Source organism: Giraffa tippelskirchi, chromosome 10 (assembly GCF_054371585.1).
Source record: "Giraffa tippelskirchi isolate mGirTip1 chromosome 10, T2T-mGirTip1v1.2.pri, whole genome shotgun sequence".
Classification (NCBI taxonomy): Eukaryota; Metazoa; Chordata; class Mammalia; order Artiodactyla; family Giraffidae; genus Giraffa; species Giraffa tippelskirchi.
Window position 1 is genome coordinate 41,528,677 of NC_137284.1, and position 24,756 is coordinate 41,553,432.

Below are 24,756 nucleotides of genomic sequence, written 5' to 3' on the forward strand. Positions count from 1 at the left end.
CCAAAGGGAAGCCATAGGGTCCTTCCTTTAGGAGATGGTTTCTGTCATTCTGTCTTTTCCCTTATACTATTGTAATAAAAAAGGATGTGTGAATTCTGAGTTCTCTAAAGGAAATGCTTATCCCAGTCTTCAGAGCAGTGGAGACTTCCCTGCAAATCAGTTTTCACCCTAAGGGTGAATATATGTAGATTATAAGAAGGAGAAGGTTGCCGGCTAACCTAGGTCTGGTGAGTGACCAGGTCTGTCTATGCTGTGCAAGTTCCGGGTCCCTGTATTGGGGCTCAGGAAGTGGGAAGTACATGTTCATATTGTGGTGAATCTAGTAAGCTCACAAAATAAGTGAATGATCACAATATATATTCTGGACACATGATTTCAAGACAAGAATTTATGTCAGGAAGATGGAAGGCAACAAGTGAAGTTTGCCTTTGACACTATCTTCACAATGAATAACAATAAAGGAGGGTCCATTACAGTAGAAAGAGCCTAAAGTCAATAAAGTATTCTTGATTTACAGCACTGGAGAAGGGCTCTCTCAGAGAAGGAGCCCTGAGCATCCAGTCTGGGCCATGACTTAGTGTCCTCAGCAGTGTCTAGTGCAAATGAAGGGCCTGACAGGGAAAGTGCACATGCCATCATCATACCTCCAAAGGAGGGTGGGCTTGGCAACATCCACAAAACTAGTACTCCCACTGTCACAATCAAGGAACACCCTAACCCTGCCCAGAGGTCTCCCTATGTACAGAGGCGTGGTGGGGGCAGTGGTCCAGAGTTGGTAATGGTCATCCTGCTTCACACACACAAGGAGAAGTTTGTCCCTGTTGGACTCGTCCAGTATGCCATCGTCCTTCCTTATCCAGGAATCCTTACAGACGCCTACAGCCCAGTCCCAAGAGCTGTCCATGAGCATCTCCCAGTACTGTCTGCCGGAGGTGAGGCTCTGGGCTCCCCATGCAGCAAAATACTTCGATGTTACACCATCCAAAGACGCATGGCGTCTGTCATGTTCATACTTCAAACTTCTTGCCTCATCGAACAGCCTGATGTGCTGACTGCTTACTTCATTATTGAATGAAAAGTTGACTGTGGAGAGATGAGAGAATATACCAGTCAAAATCAATGGTAAAATCAAATTCTCTACCAGAGAAGATAATCTATCTGGAGTCTCACCGGAAATATATTTTAAGATTGGAAGGTCATCTCTGATTAGAAAATATTGCATATAAATATTGCCAGCATATCTGCTAAGGAAACAACTAATTAAAATGGAAAAAGCTTCCCACAAGTTCAGAGATTATAAATTAGAGGGAGGTCACAGTTACTTCTGGATGGGTGTTTTCCATGACATCTAAAAACCTGAGCACCTACTCATTGATCACCTCTAAGACATGCCAGTATATCTTACCTCCACCAACACTGTGCAGGGAAAAAAGCATCATAGAATAGAGAACTGATGATCTTTCTATCATCTCAGTTAAGTTAGCAAATGGACACTGAAGATGTGAAGCCTAAGGACGGCTTCTTCAAAGTGGTTTCTTTGTAAGAATTTTCTGACTTTGATCTGTGGTTCAAACCTGAGGCTTAGTCTGCTACTTCCTGCTAAGTCACCCCCCAGGGTGAGGTTTATCATGAAGCTCATTGTAGCCTCATCAACCAACCATTTGCTTCCTCTTATTTCCTGCATTTGATTTTTCAGGCTTAATAGAAAAACACACTATACATTCAATCACTAAGAAACTTTCAAGCAAAAATATGTTTAAGACTTCCCTCAGAACACAGTGGATAAAAAACTATCTGCCAATTTACCAGACTTTCCTAACCTGGGGAGATTCCACATGCCACAGAGCTCCTGAGCCCATCCACCACAACTATTGAGCCTGTGCTCTAGAGCCTGGGACCTGCAACTACTCAGCCTACATGTTGCAACTACTGAAGCCCAACAGCCTAGAGCCTGTGCTGTGCAACAAGAGAAGCCAGTGCAAGTAGAAGGCTGAGGAATTCAACGAAGATTGTCTCCACTCACCACAACTAGAGAAACCAACGAAGACCCAGTGCAGTCAAAAATAAATAAATAAATATTTTAAAAATAACATGGATAGAAAAAGAAAAGAATATATTCGAAAAAAAATGTTTTAAAAACTCTACCTGCACTTAAGCTCTGAAATTGGAATATCCTATATTAATAACCAATTTTCTAGGATTCGCTGAACAACTGACATTTTCTAAGGATCAAGAAGCCATTTTGGGAGCATGTGATTTTTTTTTCATTAATACATTGTTTCATGAAATTTAAAGATGATTAATGAGGCCTGAAACACATGAGTCCCTGCACCGGCCTGCATGTATTCTCTAGAGGATTTCTGTGACCTGTGACCACATATGTCTGTACCTGCCTATTTGCAGGCTGTTCTCCTGCACAAGGTGAGAGACGAATAGGGGAAGAATTTCCATGGACACCATCACAGAAGGACACTGAAGGGCAGACACACTGGTGGGCGACACTCACCCTGGAAGCGGCTGAGCCTGTCCATCAGCCCGGCCGTGGGGTGCGCAGGGAGTTCTGGGAGCAGAGGCTGCGGCATGTGCAGCTGTGCGGACTCACGCCTGTAAGAGGGAGATGCGGTTCATCCTTCTGCTGCCCAGGGCTTTTACACACCGCCTTTACGATAAGTCAGCGTCCTTCAGCGCAACATTCTTCATCGAAATCCCTTCTCCACCCTCATGGAATAGAATTGTGCCCTTTTTGGAAATTTATTAATATTCTCGCCATTCTTCTTGTCCTGGTTCTACCCCATTTCTCAGCATTACTTGCTTCTTTACCTAATGTCTGAAACACTAGTCTTTGCACTTCTATGTGTCTGATTGTGGAATATAAATTAGAAATAACCAGCCTTTTAGAAATTTGGTGCAGACACATGCACTCAAGCAATCTAGCATTATCTAGGTAAGTTATGTCATCACTTTGTTAAATGCTGCTGTATCTCTTTCCCAGCCCTCAGGTGCCCTCATCAGCATCTGAAAACTTACCATTTCACTTTGTCTTCCAATTCCTGTCAAGAAGAAAAATAAAAAAGACAATTTAGACTTCTTTATACATAGGCAGGAGAAGGCAATGGCACCCTACTCCAGTACTCTTGCCTGGAAAATCCCATGGATGAAGGAGCCTGGTAGGCTACAGTCCATGGGGTCGCTAAGAGTCGCTGAGCGACTTCACTTTCACTTTTCCCTTTCATGCACTGGAGAAGGAAATGGCAACCCACTCCAGTATTCTTGCCTGGAGAATCCTAGGGACGGCGGAGCCTGGTGAGCTGCCGTCCATGGGGTCGCACAGAGTCGGACACGACTGAAGCAACTTAGTATACATAGGCAACCAAGACTTGGGTTGGCAAAACTTCAGTAGAATTCTAATCATTACCACCAGAAACAGTCTGAGAAATCTGTTTTCCTTTTCTTTGTTTAAAAAAAAATCTGCACAACATATTGCATATGGACAGAATAGCATTTCTTGATGAGTTAACAAAACAGGATGAAAGAGAAAGGACAAGATTGGTGACTATGCAACCCTCAGCTCTCTGCAAACTGATCTTTGGTAGTACTTTTCCCTGAAGGGTAATATGCTCCAAACCAAAGGCTAATGAAACCTGGGATATCCCAACAGAAGTTGGAAAAATACATATGCACTTTCCCCAAATTTCTCCCTTTGTGCCTTTCAAGATCAAAGGTTTGAATGAGAGCATATAAGATGTTCCTTTCTGGTTTTAATAGAAGCAAGCAACAAAAGATTTTGAGAATGAAATATTCCCTGGGGAATGTCTAGAAAAGAATACTGTAAAACTTGCTCAATAATGATGCACATGAGTTGCAAATATACTTATTCTTTATATACTTTATAATATTTCCAACTAGGAGAAACTCCCACCCTAGTTGCAGATGAATGTACCATGTCGTGGGAGTCAAAGGTGTGAACCTCAGGTAACATATTTTCAAGTATGTCCTCAATTCTTACCTGAAGCAGCTCCATGTCTGGTTTAGAGTACATTTTCATGAGCTCCTTGTGTATTACTCTGAGCTTTCTCTTCTTTCCAATCATTTCCTCTTGTCTTCTTCTGAGTTGCTTACATATGCTCTGGCCTTCATTTATGATACTGTCTACATAATAATCTTCTTCCTTTGGAAGAAATGGCCATGCCTCCAAATCATGTCTCCACATTGATATACATAAAACTGTTGGGAGATGGATTTCAACAGCATTTAGTTTGCTCTGATTCATGCTTTCTCCCATGAAGCTATATCCATACTAAATTCATGAACTTCCTCTTCTAGAAAACCAAGTTCATTCCTCTTTCCTTCACTTATTTTACATTGTTTTTAACTAGATCAAAAGCCAAACCCACCCTTTCCTTAAACCACCTTCATCTAACTTATGAATTCTTGAAATTCTAGAAAAAATCTTTTCATGAATCATTTCTTTCCTTTACCTCCTGTGAAATCTGAAAGAGCCCATGTAAACAATTAAAATTTATGAGTGATTCCTATATCATATGCAATATCCTCATTTCAATGCTAATAAGTAAATTTGCATTTCATCTAATGCCTCCTGAACTCCAGAGCCTGACTGTTTCTCTTAGCAGCCATGTTACATTTTATTCTCAGTGTGGATATTCTCAGGAAACATCTTCCTAAGAATCTCATTGCCTGCCCTCAAACAGATGTCCAGCCACATAAGCCTTTTAATTCTAGTGTTCTTTTCTATATGAATGGGTTTTCACTCCCTTGTAAGTTCACAGGCTCCTTCCCATATTGTTTGGAAGGTCATTCATCTTCATCTGTGGCATATTCCCTCCCACTATTGATGGACTCTCTCACTCATCTGTCTTTCTCCTTGTTCTTTCCTTCATGAGGTTTTAACATCTCACAGTTTCTTATCCTTGAATCAACATCACTCTCTAGCCAGTGAGCTATCACTTTTCACCTTGATGGGCACACTATTAAAATTGCTGTTCAGGTTTGATTTGTATCATCTGGGCTTTTGTTCTAATCAGATTGAAGTACCTTGTGGTTCCCAATGAAAAGCCTTTTACTTTCTGGAATGTATTGGAGAAGGCAATGGCGAGCCACTCCAGTACTCTTGCCTGAAGAATTCCATGGACAGAGGAGCCTGGTGGGCCACAGTCCATGGGGTTGCAAAGAGTCGGACATGACTGAGTGACTAACACACTTCTGGAATGTGTGACTGACAGAAATCTGTGCCTGAAATAACCCATGGATGTTTAAACATCTACTTGAACTTCAGGACTGGAATTGGTCTTAAACTTATGAAATTTTCCCCAAGATCTTGAGTTTTGTATTTGGAACCTTCCACATCATTCCACATGTCTCCACCTTAGCATTTGTAGCACATTCTTCTAATGGATATTTTGACACAGTTACTGATCCACTGGATTCTAAAGAGCGCAAGAGACATGGAATTGTTGGTTGAAACGGGGGACGGAATATTTTTTTCCGATGGTGTTCAATCCATTCTCTAATTTCATGGTAAATGGTGATTTCAGCTCACATTGTTAGTGGGTAAGTTTCTAGCATGACTGCCTCAACCTGTTTCAATGAAAAATACATTCTCCTACTTACCATCCAATGGTCAATCCCTTTACCATTTTTTTTTTTTTATAAATTTATTTATTTTAGTTGGGGGCTAATTACTTTACAATATTGTAATAGTTTTTGCCATACATTGACATGAATCAGCCATGGGTTTACATGTGTTCCCCTTCCCGGACCCCCCACCCACCTCCCTCCCCATCCCATCCTTCTGGATCATCCCATTGCCCCGGCCCTGAGCCCTTGTCACATGCATCGAACATGGAATGGTGTTCTGTTTCACATATGACAATACACATGTCTCAATGCCATTCTCCCAGAACGTCCCACCCTCACCTTCTCCCTCAGAGTCCATAAAATTGTTCCATGCATCTGTGTCTCTTATTCTGTCTCGCATGTAGGGTTATCGTTACCATCTTTCAAATTCCATATATATGCATTAGTATACTGTATTGTTGTTTTTCTTTCTGGCTTACTTCACTCTGTATAATGGGCTCCAGTTTCATCCATCTCAGTAGAACCGATTCAAATGTATTTTTTCTAATGGCTGAGTAATATTCCATTGTGTATATGTACCACAGCTTCCTTATCCATTCGTCTGCTGATGGACATCTAGGTTGCTTCCATGTCCTGGCTATTGTAAACAGTGCTGCGATGAACATTGGGGTACACGCGTCTCTTTCAATTCTGGTTTCCTCGGTGTATATGCCCAGCAGTGGGATTGCTGGGTCATATGGCAGTTCTATTCCCAGTTTTTTAAGGAATCTCCACACTGTTCTCCATAGTGGCTGTACTAGTTTGCATTCCCACCAACAGTGTAAGAGGGTTCCCTTTTCTCCACACCCTCTCCAGCATTTATTGCTTGTAGACTTTTGGATAGCAGCCATTCTGACTGGTGTGAAATGATACCTCATTGTGGTTTTGATTTGCATTTCTCTAATAATGAGTGATGTTGAGCATCTTTTCATGTGTTTGTTAGCCATCTGTATGTCTTCTTTGGAGAAATGTCTGTTTAGTTCTTTGGCCCATTTTCTGATTGGGTCGTTTATTTTTCGGGAATTCAGCTGCAGAAGTTGCTTGTATATTTTTGAGATTAATTGTTTGTCTGTTGCTTCATTTGCTATTATTTTCTCCCATTCTGAAGGCTGTCTTTTCACCTTGTTTATAGTTTCCTTTGTTGTGCAAAAGCTTTTAATTTTAATTAGGTCCCATTTGTTTATTTTTGCTTTTATTTCCAATATTCTGGGAGGTGGGTCATGGAGGATCCTGCTGTGATTTATGTCGGAGAGTGTTTTGCCTATGTTTTCCTCTAGGAGTTTTATTGTTTCTGGTCTTACGTTTAGATCTTTAATCCATTTTGAGTTGATTTTTGTGTACGGTGTTAGGAAGTGTTCTAGTTTCATTCTTTTACAAGTGGTTGACCAGTTTTCCCAGCACCACTTGTTAAAGAGATTGTCTTTTCTCCATTGTATATTCCTGCCTCCTTTGTCGAAGATAAGGTGTCCATATGTGCGTGGGTTTATCTCTGGGCTTTCTATTTTGTTCCATTGATCTATATTTCTATCTTTGTGCCAATACCATACTGTCTTGATGACTGTGGCTTTGTAGTAGAGCCTGAAGTCAGGCAGGTTGATTCCTCCAGTTCCATTCTTCTTCCTCAAGATTGCTTTGGCTATTCGAGGTTTCTTATATTTCCATACAAATTGTGAGATGATTTGTTCTAGTTCTGTGAAAAATACCATTGGTAGCTTGATAGGGATTGCATTGAATCTGTAGATTGCTTTGGGTAGAATACTCATTTTCACTATATTAATTCTTCCAATCCATGAACACGGTATATTTCTCCATCTGCTTGTGTCCTCTTTGATTTCTTTCATCAGTGTTTTATAGTTTTCTATATATAAGTCTTTTGTTTCTTTAGGTAGATATATTCCTAAGTATTTTATTCTTTTTGATGCAATGGTGAATGGTATTGTTTCCTTAATTTCTCTTTCTGTTTTCTCATTATTGGAGTATAGGAATGCAAGGGATTTCTGTGTGTTAATTTTATATCCTGCAACTTTACTATATTCATTGATCAACTCTAGTAATTTTCTAGTAGAGTCTTTAGGGTTTTCTATGTAGAGGATCATGTCATCTGCAAACAGTGAGAGTTTTACTTCTTCTTTTCCTATCTGTATTCCTTTTATTTCTTTTTCAGCTCTGATTTCTGTGGCCAAAACTTCCAAAACTATGTTGAATAGTAGTGGTGAAAGTGGGCATCCTTGCCTTGTTCCTGACTTTAGGGGAAATGCTTTCAATTTTTCACCATTGAGGATAATGTTTGCTGTGGGTTTGTCATATATAGCTTTTATTTTGTTGAGATATGTTCCTTCTATTCCTGCTTTCTGGAGGGTTTTAATCATAAATGGATGCTGAATTTTGTCAAAGGCTTTTTCTGCATCTATTGAGATAACCATATGGTTTTTTTCTTTCAATTTGTTAATGTGGTGTATTACATTGATTGATTTGCGGATGTTAAAAAAACCTTGCATTCCTGGGATAAAGCCCACTTGGTCATGATGTATGATCTTTTTAATATGATGTTGGATTCTGTTTGCTAGAATTTTATTAAGGATTTTTGCATCTATGTTCATCAGTGATATTGGCCTGTAGTTTTCCTTTTTTGTGACATCTTTGTCTGGTTTTGGAATTAGGGTGATGGTGGCCTCATAGAATGAGTTTGGAAGTTTACCATCTTCTGCAATTTTCTGGAAGAGTTTGAGTAGGATAGGTGTTAGCTCTTCTCTAAATTTTTGGTAGAATTCCGCTGTGAAGCCGTCTGGTCCTGGGCTTTTGTTTGCTGGAAGATTTCTGATTACAGTTTCGATTTCCGTGCTTGTGATGGGTCTGTTAAGATCTTCTATTTCTTCCTGGTTCAGTTTTGGAAAGTTATACTTTTCTAAGAATTTGTCCATTTCTTCCAAGTTGTCCATTTTATTGGCATATAGCTGTTGGTAGTAGTCTCTTATGATCCTTTGTATTTCTGTGGAGTCTGTTGTGATCTCTCCATTTTCATTTCTAATTTTGTTGATCTGATTCTTCTCCCTTTGTTTCTTGATGAGTCTGGCTAATGGCTTATCAATTTTGTTTATCTTCTCGAAAAACCAGCTTTTAGTTTTGTTGATTTTTGCTATGGTCTCTTTTGTTTCTTTTGCATTTATTTCTGCCCTAATTTTTAAGATTTCTTTCCTTCTACTGACCCTGGGGTTTTTCATTTCTTCCTTCTCTAGTTGCTTTAGGTGTAGAGTTAGTTGATTTATTTGATTTTTTTCTTGTTTCTTGAGGTACGCCTGTATTGCTATGAACCTTCCCCTTAGTATTGCTTTTACAGTGTCCCATAGGTTTTGGGTTGTTGTGTTTTCATTTTCATTCGTTTCTATGCATAATTTGATTTCTTTTTTGATTTCTTCTGTGATTTGTTGGTTATTCAGAAGCGTGTTGTTTAGCCTCCATATGTTGGAACTTTTAATAGTTTTTTTCCTGTAATTGAGGTCTAATCTTACTGCATTTTGGTCAGAGAAGATGGCTGGGATGATTTCAATTTTTTTGAATTTACCAAGGCTAGATTTATGGCCCAGGATGTGATCTATCCTGGAGAAAGTTCCATGTGCACTTGAGAAAAAGGTAAAATTGATTGTTTTGGGGTGGAAACTCCTGTAAATATCAATTAAATCTAATTTGTCTATTGTATCATTTAAAGTTTGTGTTTCCTTGTTAATTTTCTGTTTAGTTGATCTATCCATATGCGTGAGTGGAGTATTAAAGTCTCCCACTATTATTGTGTTATTGTTAATTTCCCCTTTCATACTTGTTAGTATTTGCCTTATATATTGTGGTGCTCCTCTGTTGGGTGCATATATATTTATGATTGTTACGTCTTCTTCTTGAATTGATCCTTTGATCTTTATGTAGTGTCCTTCTTCGTCCCTTTTCACATCCTTTATTTTAAAGTCTATTTTATCTGAAATGAGTATTGCGACTCCTGCTTTCTTTTGGTCTCCGTTTGCATGGAATATGTTTTTCCATCCTTTCACTTTCAGCCTGTGTGTGTCTCTAGTTTTGAGGTGGGTCTCTTGTAGACAGCATATATAGGGGTCTTGTTTTTGTATCCATTCAGCAACCCTTTGTCTTTTGGTTGGGGCATTCAACCCATTTACATTTAAGGTAATTATTGATAAGTATGATCCCGTTGCCATTTACTTTGTTGTTTTGAGTTCGTGTTGAAACATCCTTTCTGTGTTTCCTGTTTAGAGAAGATCCTTTAGCATTTGCTGGAGAGCTGGTTTGGTGGTGCTGAATTCCCTCAGCTCTTGCTTGTCTGTAAAGCTTTTGAATTCTCCTTCATATCTGAATGAGATCCTTGCTGGGTACAGTAATCTGGGTTGTAGATTATTCTCTTTCATTACTTTAAGTATGTCCTGCCATTCCCTTCTAGCCTGAAGGGTTTCTATTGAAAGATCAGCTGTTATCCTTATGGGGATCCCCTTGTGTGTTATTTGTTGTTTTTCCCTTGCTGCTTTTAATATTTGTTCTTTGTGTTTGATCTTTGTTAATTTGATTAATATGTGTCTTGGGGTGTTTCGCCTTGGGTTTATCCTGTTTGGAACTCTCTGGGTTTCTTGGACTTCTGTGACTATTTCTTTCCTCAATTTAGGGAAATTCTCAACTATTATCTCCTCGAGTATTTTTTCATGGCCTTTCCTTTTATCTTCTTCTTCTGGGACTCCTATGATTCGAATGTTGGGGCGTTTCATATTGTCCCAGAGGTCCCGGAGGTTTTCCTCATTTCTTTTGATTCTTTTTTCTTTTTTCCTCTCTGCTTCATTTATTTCCATCATTCTATCTTCTACCTCACTTATCCTATCTTCTGCCTCCGTTATTCTACTGTTGGTTCCCTCCAGAGTGTCTTTTATCTCCTTTATTTCATTATTCATTCTATATTGATTCCTTTTTATTTCTTCTAAGTCCTTGATAAACATTTCTTGCATCTTCTCAATCTTTGTCTCCAGGCTATTTATCTGTAACTCCATTTTGCTTTCAAGATTTTGGATCATTTTTATTATCCTTATTCTAAATTCCTTTTCAGATAGATTCCCTATCTCCTCCTCTTTTGTTTGGCTTTGTGGGCATTTCTCATTTTCCTTTACTTGCTGAGTATTTCTCTGCCTTTTCATCTTGTTTAGATTACTGTGTCAGGCGTGGCCCTTCTGTATTCTGGTAGTATGAAGTTCCTCTTTGTTGTGGAGGTTCCTCACTGCGGTTGGGGTTGGACAGGTGGCTTGTCAAGGTTTCCTGGTTGGGGGAGCTTGTGTCGGTGTTCTGGTGGGTGGAGCTGGATTTCTGCTCTCTAGAGTGTAATGGAGTGACCAGTATTAATTTTTGAGATGTCTATGGATTTGGTGTGCCTCTGGGCAGCCTGTATATTGATGCTCAGGTCTATGTTCCTGCGTTGTTGGAGAATTTGCGTGGTATGTCTTGCTCTGGAACTTATTGTCTCTTGGGTGGAGCTTGGTTTCAGTGAATTTATGGAGGCTATTGGATGGTCTCTTATTAATTAATGTTTCCCCTGGCTTTCAGTCTTATTCTTGCAGTAGCCTCAAGACTTCTCCTTCCATACAGCCTCAATAATAAAACTTTTAGGTTAATGGTGAAAAGATTCTCCACAGTGAGGGATACCCAGAAAGGTTCACTGAGTTACATGGAGAGATGAGGTGGGGGTGGGTGGGTTGAGGTGACCAGGAGGGGAAGAGGGGAATTCAAATGTGGAGAGAGCAATCTAGCCAGTAAGCACTTCCCTCTGTGCTTTCCACAGTTTGGAACCCTCAGAGTGATTCACAGAGATACATAGAGAGGGGGGAGGAAGGTAACAGAGGTGAGCATGAGTAGAAAGGGAGGAATTGAGAGGGGAGAGAGAGATCTGGGCAGTATCCTGTTCCTGAAGTGTTCTCTGGTACCCAGAACACCCTCAGAGATTCACAGAATTGGGTTGAGAAGAGAAGGAGGAGGGTGGGAGATAGAGGTTCCCTGGGGGAGAAGAAAGAGCATCAATAGGGGGAGAGAGTGATCAGGCCAGTGATCACACTCCTGAGTGAAAATGCGTCCTAAAGATTGGGTTCTTAAATGTACAAAGTTGATATCAAATATGTAAAACAAAGATTAAAAATCTAGAGTAGAGGTTAGACTCTTATAAAACTTACAATCTAAAAAAAAAAAAAAGAAAAAAGGAAACAGTGTAAGAAGAAAAAAAACAGTAAAACAGTAAAAAAAGAAACAGTAAAAAAATGTAGAACAGGAAAAAAACATTAAAAAAAAAGAAAACACAAAAGGTATAAGATATATGTATGTAGTTTGCTTCAAAAATAGGGTTTTTTTTTTTTTTTGCAAGTTAATAGTGGGTTATGAAGATGAAAGTTAAAGGTGTAATAGAGGACTTGAAGAAAAAGGAAAGAAGAGAAAAAAAATTTTTTTTAATTAAAAAAAAAAATTAAAAAAAAAATAATAATAATAGTAAAAAAAATATATATCCCGGACTTTCTCTGGAGCTGTTGTGAGCAGTGTGGGATCTGCTCAGTTTTAGATAGATCCTTATTCCTGCTTATACTTTTCAAGATCTATAGGTCCTTTTTAATGCAGTCGGTATTAACTACAGGGATCTTAATCTGTTGGCCTGTCCCTTCCAAAGCGCTTCCCTCTGTTTATTTGGCTTCTGTTTGGAGATCTCTTCAGTATCTAATTTCCGCCCTCTTTTGAAGATAATGCGCAGTTTTTGTGAAAGCCTGACGTCCTCAGCCAGCCTTCAGAAGTAGTTTTGTGAAGTTTGGTCAGCGTTCTGATGTTCTTTCGATAAATTTGTGGAGGAGAGAGTGGTCTCCCGGTCCTATTCCTCCGCCATCTTAGCCCCGCCTAATCCCTTTACCATTTTTCTTGAGATTTCTCTCAGCTCTTTGGATCTTTTCCCGTAATGATCTCATTTGGTTGGCCACCTTTTCCTGCAACAGAATTATGAAGTTTAGCATAAGAAAGAGCAAATACATTGAAGTTTCAGAGCCCAAAGATTTGCAGTGTGCTGAGTGTCGTTAGATACGGGTCCTTGAGGGAGACACTAAAGACCATGACAGGTCATCAGGTTTCCCCATTTTTCCTTACTAATGATCGGTTGTATGAAATTCTATACTGCAGAACCACACACCATTAGGTAATCATCTGCCTAGGTGTGATTAATTTTCAGATAATGTGACTTCTTGTATCAGAATTTGAGCTAGTGATGCTTGACACCTGCTAATTCTAATGTACTGGATCTTCCTTCTTTGTCCAGGATTAGGAAACCTGTATCCAATGGAATATGCTTTTTGCACTTTAGGGCATTAAAGCTGAAGATTCTTTCTTAAAATTAAGGTTCTCAAGTGCCTCTGATTGACTTCCCAAATGGCTCAGTGGTAAAGAATCCACCTACCAGTTCAGGAGATGCAGGAGACCCAGGTTTGATCCCTGGGTGGGAATATCCCCTGGAGAAGGAAATGGCAACCAGCTCCAGTATTCTTGCCTGGAAAAATTCCATGGACAGAGGAGCCTACCCCTATGGTCTACAGCCCATGGGATCCCAAAAGAATTGGACAGGTCTGAGCCACTGAACATGCGCCATAGTGCCTTTAGCATAATAAAATGCCATCTAAATAATAATTTCAGTTAACTTCATTAGCTAGCCATTGGATACAAGTTCCCCAAATCAGATATACTGCTCTATTTTATTCACAGCTTTATTATTGCTAACTAGATCTGTATGTGACGCTCAGTAAAGAGAAGGTTTAAGCATGATCATTTTAGTTTCTATGTGTACTGTCCTCTAACTTTCTAAGTGTCTCAGAGGCATCACTCACCTAGGATTCCTCAGTAGCCTCTTCAGCAGGACAATGTCTGTGAGTCTTATGCTCCTGACCTTGAGAGAAGACCAAACAGAGCTAGCTCTTGTCGGCTTCACAGAAAACCGTCTTTGTCTGCTTATGGGTCCCAGACAGGTGTTCCTCACACTTCAGAAATTGCCTAGGATTGGCTTTTCTGAGCGTGAACATCAGATTCTTCAGAAGAAAATTGGTTTTGAGGTTTGTCTGTTCTGATCGCTGTCTGCATACCAGACAAGTGGCAGGGACTTCGGCTTGCTCTCAGAAAAGACAAAGACAGGACCTACAGAAGCTGTGCCCACAGCCTGCGGTGACAGGGTCTAGAGGGAAATTCAGGCAGACAAGGCAGCGAAGCTCCTTCTGGAAGGCTTCTGGGATTTCTGAGTCCATTTTCCTGAGGGAAGAACATCAGGAGCTTATTCCTCTTTCCCAAAGACACAAAGGAGCAAGCAAAATTAGACTGGGGACGGGGGGGGGGGAGGTGTGTGTGTGTGTGACTCAATTGTGCAACTGCATTGGGAACAGAAAGGCTGGATTTTGCTTTGATGCAAATGGAAAACTGAGACAAAAAGACAGCTCTCAAGAGCTGTAGGAAGTCTTCAAAGCTGTCAAACCAAAACTATCTACTTCTTGACCCTTCCTCCCCTACCTAATGGAGAAGCTCAGTTTTGTTGAGGTCTTGTTTTCCCCTGGATAGCATGTGCTTCTGAAATTGGATCTAACTGATAGATCTGTGTGGTGGGTGTTGATTGCCCTAAACAATCAATCAAAATGCTCTATGCCAGTCGTTGATTTAGTGCAAGATACTTGCCTAACCTTGTAGTTTCATTATTTCATCTAATTGTCAGGCATTTTTCCTTAGCAGTTGTTTTATTTATTTTTAAAAATCTCAATCTGAATCCATATCCCCAATTTTTTTTCCAAATCGCTTTCTGAATGCATTCAGTGCTGATAAACAGGAGACAAATCTTGACAAATTAGATCCTATTCTAACCAGAATTGATTTACATAAATATACTGATTAGTTGAACTTTTCTTCCTATCCTCACTCAAGCAAGTCAAAAAAGAGAGAGAATGTTTGTATCTTCCAATCTTTAACACTATTTTCAAGCACCCCTTTCACTTTGTGATCAGATTAATTTTACATGTTATGGTAATAATAGTTACCAAAATAACAAATTGTGCTTTTTAAATTTTACTTTGTAAAAAAATTGAGTCCTTGTGTCCGTACTATTTAAGTATAGAAGTGCCTCAACTTTCTCAAATTTCTGTATGTTTAGCAGTATCATTTTTTCTGCCCTCTCAAACATTCTTTAGCTTCTTCAAAATTTCAGTCAGAAAATGCATATTTCTGAAGGGACAACTGGTACCTAATTTTAACAATATTTTCTGCAAATCTTTGTATGCATCATCTACTTCTGTGAAAGAGAGAGTGAAAGTGTTAGTCTCTCAGTTGTGTCTGACTTTTTATGATCTCCATGGACTATAGCCCACCATACTCCTCTGTCCATAGGGTTTTCTAGGCAAGAATACAGGAATAGGTTGCCATTTCCTTCTCCAGGGAATTTTTCCAACCCAGGGTTAGAACCCAGGTCTCCTGCATTGCAAGCATATTATTTACCATCTGAGCCACCTGGGAAGCCCATCCACTTCTGTAGTGTAAAATATTATCTCTGCTGTATTTACAGACACACTCCACTTTTAGGGTAAATGATGAGTAAGTACTACATATAGAATCAAGCAATCCAAAGAAGAGACAGAGAAGCCTGGTGTGCTGCAGCCCATGTGGTCCTTAAAATACATGAGGACAACTAAGAAAGAAATACAATCACAGAAATAAAATGAATCCCCTTAATCATTCCACAGTGCATGACAAGACAAGCTAACAAAACCGGAACAGGATCATTTCACTAAGTTGGTAAACAGGGTGGTTTCACTTAAAAATCCTCATCTTACTGATAAATTAAAATTAGAAAATTTAGTTCGTTTTCACTCAGAAGAGTCCCAGGAGCTGCTCTTTGGTGAACTGTGTACTCGCCTAAGGAGTTGTAGAAACAGTCTAGCCTGGACAATAATATGAAGTTGGCTCAAAGATCAAGGGTTCCAAGTGTGGTGGTCTCCAGATCCAAGTGAGCTCCAAACACTCCCTCTCAGTTATAGAAATGACTGACTTTCGCTCCTGGAGTCTCCTTATATTGTCTCCGAATCCCACCCATTTGTTGATCAGTCTTCTGATGGTGTTAATATGGATGATGAGATTTCCTGAAACAAGATAAGATTGCTCTAACACCTTGGCTTATCTTCATAAACAATCTCCACAAACACCCTCTCATCAAGAGCTACTGATTGTACCATAGACCCAACCTCAAATGTACTTTGATATGTGACTTTCTGAATTTCAATAATTTTTATTTTGGAACAAAGGATTTGAACAGATTATTTCAACACCATATAGTGAGGTTTGTTTAAATATGTTCTATCAAGGAGAAATAGTTTGATTTTATTGATTGATTTTTAAATTTTAAAGGAACACTTTAAGGTAAAAACTCCTGGGGCCACAACTTCAGAATGGAAATTTCTCTTGTCCTTCACCCTCATGCTCTGGATCAAGCCCCCCAGTGCTTCTGAGCAATGGCAGGATGGGAGGCTCTCTGCCTGGTGCTCTCCCACCCAACTTCAGGGGAAAGGGTCAGCAGAGAGAGACCTCAGCTCAGACATCACTTTAGGCCAATGTCGTTAGTAGGTTACTTTAGAACAAAATAGAAACAACAGTCACCACATTGGAAAAATTAGGATAAAAAATATTTTGAAGGGATAGCCCATATCCTCATCTTTCTTTTCTGACATATTTCCCACTGAACAATGGGAATGCAGAGTTTTGGAAAGGGGTTGGAATCATGATCCCATCTTTAAATTTTTCAATACACATGTACCTTTTATACCCATTTCAAGTGGCTGGAGCTTCTTAGAGCTTATGAGCCAACTTTTAAAAATGACCTTGTATTGCAAAAGAACAACCATTCTTTACTGGGGGCTGACTCTTGTTAACAGTAATCCCAGGGTCTTTAATTTCCAAGTCTTAACCAAGTTTTTTAGCAACCTCCTTTCCTAAGTGAAGTATGGCAATATAGGTAATTATGACAATAATACAACTTGCTATAAATTAGTCATAAACTCTTCTTACAGATGCTGACACGAAAGCGACTTTATTTCTCTATGTTTCTGTATTTTACAAAATGATGGTAGACACAAGTGAAGTCATCAAACTCAAGTATAAAGTTTCCTCTTGTGGAAACACTGGTGCACTGGATTTCCTTGGAGGAAGAGCTTGAAGACAAGACTAGCCCAGAGCTCCCTGTAGAGGATGACATTGGTCTTACAAGACCCTGTTTAATTAATAACCTGTCCCTCAGGCAGCAGCTAGGAAGATAAATTAGTGTAATCTCTCTAGTTTAAAATTAAGATAATGATCTTATTTCTGCAACCTCCGTCATGGTAGCCCTTGGATTGCTTTAGTGCCTGAATGAATAATCACAGAAGATGTGTCTGTGTTACAACGTAGCTGCTGCCCTCAGTTCCCTCTTTGTCCTCTAGCTCTCCCAAGTCGGCATGTCATGAAGCCATCATGAGTCTATACACCAGAAAAGCTGTCAAATATAAAATTAAATCTACTTATTCTATTGTAAGTGTGTAATGAAGACCACCCACAGAGCAAATGTCCTAGATAGACATTCTAGAACTCAATAAATTGATTGCATAGTTACACTTTTGCAATTGAAAAGGTAAGAAAGTAAAATTTTGGCTTCTAAGCTTACTACTATCCCTGAGTTTGACAGATATCAGGGAATTTCTATTTTTCATTTTACATCCGTCAGTTTTGTGAATGTTCCTTCATGTTTTTTTTATTTTCACATAGACTCAGTGGTTTTAGAATGTTAATGAAATCTATTATTTGAACACATGGGCTAAGCACCAAATATTATCACTTACATAACAGTTTAATGATATGTAATGCACTTTTAAAATGATAGTTCATATTTCAGAAATTTTGAGTGATTTTATATTTATAATTTTCCTATTATAAAATGCTACATAATACATCCTTCTGTACATATATCCTTGTCTTTGATAATTCCTTAGAAAGATAGGTAGGGTGGATGTTGCTGGTTAAAAAAGATGTGTGCATATAAGCTTCTGATAATTGCCACCAGACCATCCTGATTCAGAGTTGGATGGTTCTTCTCTGACTGGATGGATGAGGGATTGTGAGTAGGTTTCTCCAACTTTCTGCTGAATGAGAAGTGTGGTGGGATGAATGCAGGTTAGAACAGGGACCGAAGGATTGCAGGCCTCCTGCCAGCTCCCCAGGACTCTTAGCCAGGACAGCATCACCTGTGAGGCATTTGTCTTTTTTAAACTCTGGGACAAATTTGAGAAGAGTGTCCATAGAAAACAGAGGATCTTGAGGATGGAGTTCTAGTGACCAGAGACTCAGCAGGCAGGACAGTGAAAGCCTACCCAGCAAGGTACAGGAGGATGGACCCTCAGGTGACGTGAGAAACACTGGCCCATAGTCTTAGAAGAAGGATGAAGCTCTTGGTGAGGAGAGAGTGGAAACTCCTTCAGATCTTTCTATCTGTAAACCCTGCTTCTGCACATGAACTCTCCACAGCTCCACTGTGGACTGAAGTCCACGTCTCTATGCTGGTTGCTACAGAGATAAGCAGCCAGGAGCAAACAGCTAGACACATTGGCTTCCATGACAGCAAACTTTCTGGGATTTGATAGGAATTGAATTAAATCTAAATATCAAGTTGGGAAGAACTGTCATCTTGACAATATTGAGCCAATATTGACAGTATTCCTGCCAGAGATGCTCAGAGGACTCAACCAGACCTTGTGCACACCAGGGCCCAGGGACCCCACAGAGACTGAGACAGAACTGTGTTTTAGTGTCTCCTGTGGAGGTACAGGTCAGCAGTGGACTGCCACAGGGACAGGGGCTCTGAGTGCAGCAGATCTGGGTATGACATAAGCCCTCAGGGGGAGGTCGCCATTAACCCCACCATAGAGCTGCCCGAACTTACACAGGACTGGGAAATAGACTCTTGGAGGGCACAAACAGAACCTTGTGCACCAGGACCCAGGAGAAAGGAGCAGTGATCCCACAAGAAACTGACCCAGACTTGCCCATGAGTATCCATGAGTCTCCAGTGGAGGCGTGGGTCGGTGGTGCCCTACTGCAGGGTTGGGGGCACTGAGTGTAGCAGTACATGCATGGGATCTTTTGAAGGAGATCTACATTATCTCCATTACCTCCACCATGGTTTGGCCCCAGGTAAATAGCAAGGAGGGAACACAGCTCCACCCATCAACAGAAAATTGGATTAAAGATTTGCTGTGCATGGCTGAACCCATCAGAACAAGACCCAGTTTCCCCCTCAGTCAGTCTCTTCCCATCAGGAAGCTTCCATAAGCTTCTTTTCCTTCTCCATCAGAAGGCAGGTAGAATGAAAACCACAGTCACAGAAAAGGAATCAATCTGATCACATGGACCACAGCCTTGTCTAACTCAGTGAAACTATGAGCCATGCCCTGTAGGGCCACCCAAGATGGACGGGTCATGATGGAGATTTCTGACAAAATATGATCCACTGGAGAAGGGAATGGCAAACCACATCAGTATTCTTGCCTTGAGAACCCCATGAACAGTATGAAAAAGATAGGACACTGAAAGATGAACTCCCCAGGTCAGTAGGTGGCCAATATCCTATTGGAGATCAGTGGAGAAATAACTGCAGAAAGAATGAAGAGACAGACCCAAAGCAAAAACAACACCCAGTTGTGCATGTGACTGGTGATGGAAGTAAAGTCCGATGCTGTAAAGAGCAATATTGCATAGGAACCTGGAATGTTAGGTGCATGAATCAAGGCAAATTGGAAGTGGTCAAATAGGAGATAGCAAGAGAGAACGTCGACATTCTAGGAATCAGCAAACTAAAATGGACTGGAATGGGTGAATTTAACTCAGATGACCATATATCTACTACTATGGGCAAGAATCCCTTAGAAGAAATGGTGTAGCCATCATTGTCAACAAAAGAGTCCAAAATGCAGTACTTGGATACAATCTCAAAAAGGACAGAATGATCTCTGTTCATTTCCAAGGCAAACCATTCAATATCACAGTAATCAAAGTCTATGCCCCAACCAGTAGCGCTGAAGAAGCTGAAGTTGAACGGTTCTATGAAGACCTACAGGACCTTCTAGAACTAACATCCAAAAAAGATGTCCTTTTCATTATATGGAACTGGAATGCCAAAGTAGGAAGTCAAGAAACACCTGGAGTAACAGGCAAATTCGGCCTTGGAGTACAGAATGAAGCAGGGCAAAGGCTAACCAAGAGAATGCATTGGTCATAGCAAACACCCTCTTCCATCAACACAAGAGAAGACTCTACACATGCACATCACGAGATGGTCAATACCAAAATCAGATTGATTATATTCTTTGCAGCCAAAGGTGGAGAAGCTCTATCCAGTCGGCAAAAACAAGACTGGAAGCTGACTGTGGCTCAGATCATGAACTCCTTATTGCCAAATTCAGACTTAAATTGAAGAAAGTAGGGAAAACCACTAGACCATTCAGGTATGACTTAAATCAAATCCCTTCTGATTATACAGTGGAAGTTAGAAATAGATTCGAGAGATTAGATCTGATAGACAGAGCACCTGAAGAACTATGGATGGAGATTTGCGATATTGTACAGGAGGCAGTGAGCAAGACCATCCCCAAGAAAAAGAAATGCAAAAAGGAAAAATGGTTGTCTGAGGAGACTGTACAAATAGCTGAGAAAAGAAGAGAAGAAAAAGGCAAAGGAGAAAGGGAAAGATATACCCATCTGAATTCAGAGTTCTAAAGAACAGCTAGCAGAGATAAGAAAGCCTTCCTCAGTGATCAATGCAAAGAAACAGAGGAAAACAGTAGAATGGGAAAGACTAGAGATCTCTTTAAGAAAATTAGAGATACCAAGGGAACATTTCATGCAAAGATGAGCACAATAAAGGACAGAAATGGTATGGACCTAACAGAAGCAGAAGATATTAAGAAGAGGTAGCAAGAATACACAGAACTATACAAAAAAGATCTTAATGACCCAGATAACCATGATGGTGTCATCACTCACCTAGAGCAAGACATCCTGGAATGAGAAGTCAAGTGGGCCTTCGGAAGCATCACTAAGAACTAAGCGAGTGGAGGGGGATGGAATTCCAGTTGAGCTATTTCAAATCCTCAAAGATGATGCTGTGAAAGTGTTGCACTCAATATGCCAGCAAATTTGGAAAACTCAGCAGTGGCCACAGGACTGGAAAAGGTCAGTTTTCATTAAAATCCCAAAGAAAGGCAATGCTAAAGAATGTTCAAACTACTACACAATTGCCCTCATCTCACATGCTAGCAAAGTAATGCTCAAAATTCTCCAAGCCAGGCTTCAGCAATATATGAACCGTGAACTTTCAGATGTTCAAGCTGGTTTTAGAAAAGGCAGAGGAACCAGAGATCAAATTGCCAATATCCGCTGGATCATCGAAAAAGCAAGAAAGTTCCAGAAAAACATCTATTTCTGCTTTATTGACTATGCCAAAGCCTTTGACTGTGTGGATCACAATAAACTGTGGAAAATTCTGAAAGAGATGGGAATACCAGACCATCTGACCTGTCTCTTGAGAAACCTGTATGCAGGTCAGGAAGCAACAGTTAGAACTGGACATGGAACAACAGACTGGTTCCAAATAGGAAAAGGAGTACGTCAAGGCTGTATATTGTCACCCCGCTTATTTAACTTCTATGCAGAGTACATCATGAGAAATGCTGGGCTGGAAGAAACACAAGCTGGAATCAAGATTGCTGGGAGAAATATCAATAACCTCAGCTATGCAGATGACACCACCCTTATGGCAGAAAGTGAAGAAGAACTAAAGAGCCTCTTGATGAAAGTGAAAGAGGAGAGTGAAAAAGTTGGCTTAAAGCTCAACATTCAGAAAACTAAGATCATGGCATCTGGTCCCATCACTTCATGGGAAATAGATGGGGAAACAGTGGAAACAGTGGCTGACTTTATTTTTTGGGGCTCCAAAATCACTGCTGATGGTGATTGCAGCCATGAGATTAAAAGATGCTTACTCCTTGGATGGAAGGTTATGGCCAACCTAGCTAGCATATTTAAAAGCAGAGACATTACTTTGCCAACAAAAGTCTGTCTAGTCAAGGCTATGGATTTTCCAGTGGTCATGTATGGATGTGAGAGTTGGATAGTGAAGAAAGCTGAGCGCTGCAGAATTGATGTTTTTGAACTGTGGTGTTGGAGAAGACTCTTGAGAGTCCCTTGGATTGCAAGGAGATCCAATCAATCCATCCTAAAAGAGATCAATCCTGGGTGTTCATTGGAAGGACTGATGTTGAAGCTGAAACTCCAATACTTTGGCCACCTCATGTGAAGAGTTGACTCATTGGAAAAGACCCTAACGCTGGGTAGGATTGGGGGCAGGAGGAGAAGGGGACAACAGAGGTTGAGATGGTTGGATGGCATCATCAACTCGATGGACATGGGTTTGGGTAGACTCTGGGAGTTGGTGATGGACAGAGAGGCCTGGCATGCTGCAATTCATGGGGTCACAAAGAGTTGGACGTGACTGAGCGACTAAACTGAACTGAACTGATACTGTAAGTGGATTATAGTAACCAGAGAGATGGATCATTCATTCATGTTTAACTTTTCTACTGTTGGAGGAAATATGTAAAAAGGCATCCATTTTTTGAGACGTATCATAAGAATGTTGGTCAAATCAAATATTATGGGCACTAAATTTTTTCATGTTTCCTTCCACAACACACACACACACACACACACACACACACACTTCACAGTCATACACATACACACTCATATACACCAATAAAATATGATAGAGAAGAACTTTTGATTCACCCTCTCCTGGGTGCTTCTGCTTTCCTTGGTGCTAATATTAATAAAATGATATTTTTCAAAGAAAAGAAAAATTATTAGTAGGATATAACCCTCAGTGATGGAGTAATTTTGTGAGCTGTTTTATCCTTCCCAGCAAATGATATTTTTCTTTATGTCATTACTTGGGAGAAAATGTTGACTTTTCCTTTTGTGTCAGTCTGTTACCAAATTAGAGTCTCATTGTTAGTATTGCTGGTATTTAATTTTTAAGGACCGACATTAGTCCACTGGGCTTCACAGGTGGCTCAGACAGTAAAGAATCTGCCTGTAATGTGGGAGACCTGGGTTCAATCCCTGGCTCAGGCCTTTTCTTGGACATCAAAGGCCTCCCAACTTGACAGAATCAGTTCAGCTTCTGGAACTTATCCTAGACGCAACTTAGCTACAACTGCTTAGAGTCTTAGTACTCACCCCCTACATGGGCCTTGGTTTTCTTCTCTTCAAATGCTCCCTCTGCTCTTTACACAAATATACATTCCCACTCTTCTTATTTCTTGGCATTTAGTGTTGCTTTTATATCATAGACAATGACTCAGATTCATGACTTACACACAGCATGGAAGGTTTTACACACTGTTGACAATTCCACATGAGTTTTTAGACATCTTTTTTTTTTTCCACAGCAAGAATTGACTGAATCTCAAATCTGATAGGACTAAATGGGCACAAGTTCTTGCTGAGATCTTCACACTCAGCAGTTTGGTCTGAGTCTATCACGCAGTGCGGTTCTACTCTCAAACCATCACAATGGGGAACAGAAAACGCTGAGCAAGTGCAACGTGAGAGGCTGTTTCTGAACTGACATCCTCCACAGATACCACAAAAGAGAAGAGGGAGCATCAAGCAGAACTGAGAGGAAAAACAGACCCTGCTGTGGAGATTCAGATGGCAGTTCCGTCCATTACACTTATACCATCACATCAGGCTTCCACCCAATACACACACTGAACTTATGATACGGAAAGCAATGATATTTTACAGAAAAAGCAATGATATTTTACAGTTGTTTTTTTTTTTTTACAAAAAACCTGATATTTTACAGAAACTCAGTTATGTTATATAACTTCTTCAAGAATTTTCCTTCATTAGAGAAATATGCGATGAAGATCTTTCATATTAGTACATGCAGACATTTATACTTTTCATCTTCTATATAATATTACACTGTGTGAGTTTAACAGGTCATACGGAAATTCCATTCTTGAAATGTCGATCTTTAAAAGTTTAGGAAATTTTTGCATCTTACTGTGGAATAATTTAAGAATTGTAAAAAATTGAAAAAAAAATGACACAAAAGAGATTTATCAAATACTCCTTCACCCAGATTCTTTTTCCCCTGAAATTATCGGTCTCTTAAGTTGTATTTGTCAAAGCAACTATTATCTCCAAATTTTTTAATTCCAAAGTTTATTTAGGTTGCAACTATTTTTTACAATTTCTTTTTCCTTTTCCAGGATCCCATCCAGGAATGTCTGCTGCGTCCATTCTCGTGTCTCTTCTGGTTTGTGACAGCTTTTTTTCTTGATTTTCATAACCTTTACCATCTTAAAACATACCAGCCAGGTCTTTTGTAAAATGACCCTCTGTGATGTGTTTTCTCGTAATTAGACTGGGTTTGTGTTTTTGAGGTCCATATAGTCAAAGCTATGGTTTTTCCTGGTGGCTCAGGTGGTAAAGAATCTGCCTACAATGCGGGAGACCCAGGTACTATCCCTGGGTCAGGAAGATCCCCTGGAGAAGGGAATGGCAACCTAATTCAATATTCTTGCCACCAAAATCCCACAGACAGAGGAGCCTGGGGGCTACAGTCCATGGGTCATAAAGAGTCAGACACAACTGAACAATTAACACTTTGAGAGATGAGTTTTTCAGTAGTCGTGTACAGATATGAGAGTTTGACAGTAAAGAAGGCTGAGGGTCGAAGGATTGGTGCTTTCAAATTGTGGTGCTGGAAAATACTCTTGAGAGTCCCTTGGACAGTCAATCGTAAAGGAAATCAACCTTGAATATTCACTGGAAGGACTGATGCTGAAGCTGAGGCTCCAATACTTAGGCCACCTGATGCGAAGAGTGGACTCGCTGGAAAAGACTCTGATGCTGGCAAAGACTGAGGGCAGGAGAAGAAGGGGGCAAAAGACAATGAGATGGTTGAATTGCATCACCAGCTCAATTGACATGAGTCTGAGCAAA

The 24,756-nt window shown here is 40.1% G+C and overlaps 1 protein-coding gene across 1 annotated transcript; it reads right to left on the reverse strand.

Moving 5' to 3' along the window:
• Positions 1-370: 370 nt before the first annotated feature.
• On the reverse strand, positions 371-23,272 carry LOC145523319 (tripartite motif-containing protein 43-like). The gene is made up of 6 exons (XM_081533363.1): positions 22,978-23,272; positions 15,577-15,800; positions 4,007-4,224; positions 3,028-3,050; positions 2,507-2,604; positions 371-1,083 (listed from the first exon to the last, which is right to left on the reverse strand). The coding sequence occupies exons 3-6, from the start codon at positions 4,208-4,210 to the stop codon at positions 584-586; spliced, it is 825 nt and encodes a 274-aa protein (XP_081389489.1). The 5' UTR covers positions 4,211-4,224; positions 15,577-15,800; positions 22,978-23,272; the 3' UTR covers positions 371-583.
• Between the last annotated feature and the right edge of the window lie 1,484 nt (positions 23,273-24,756).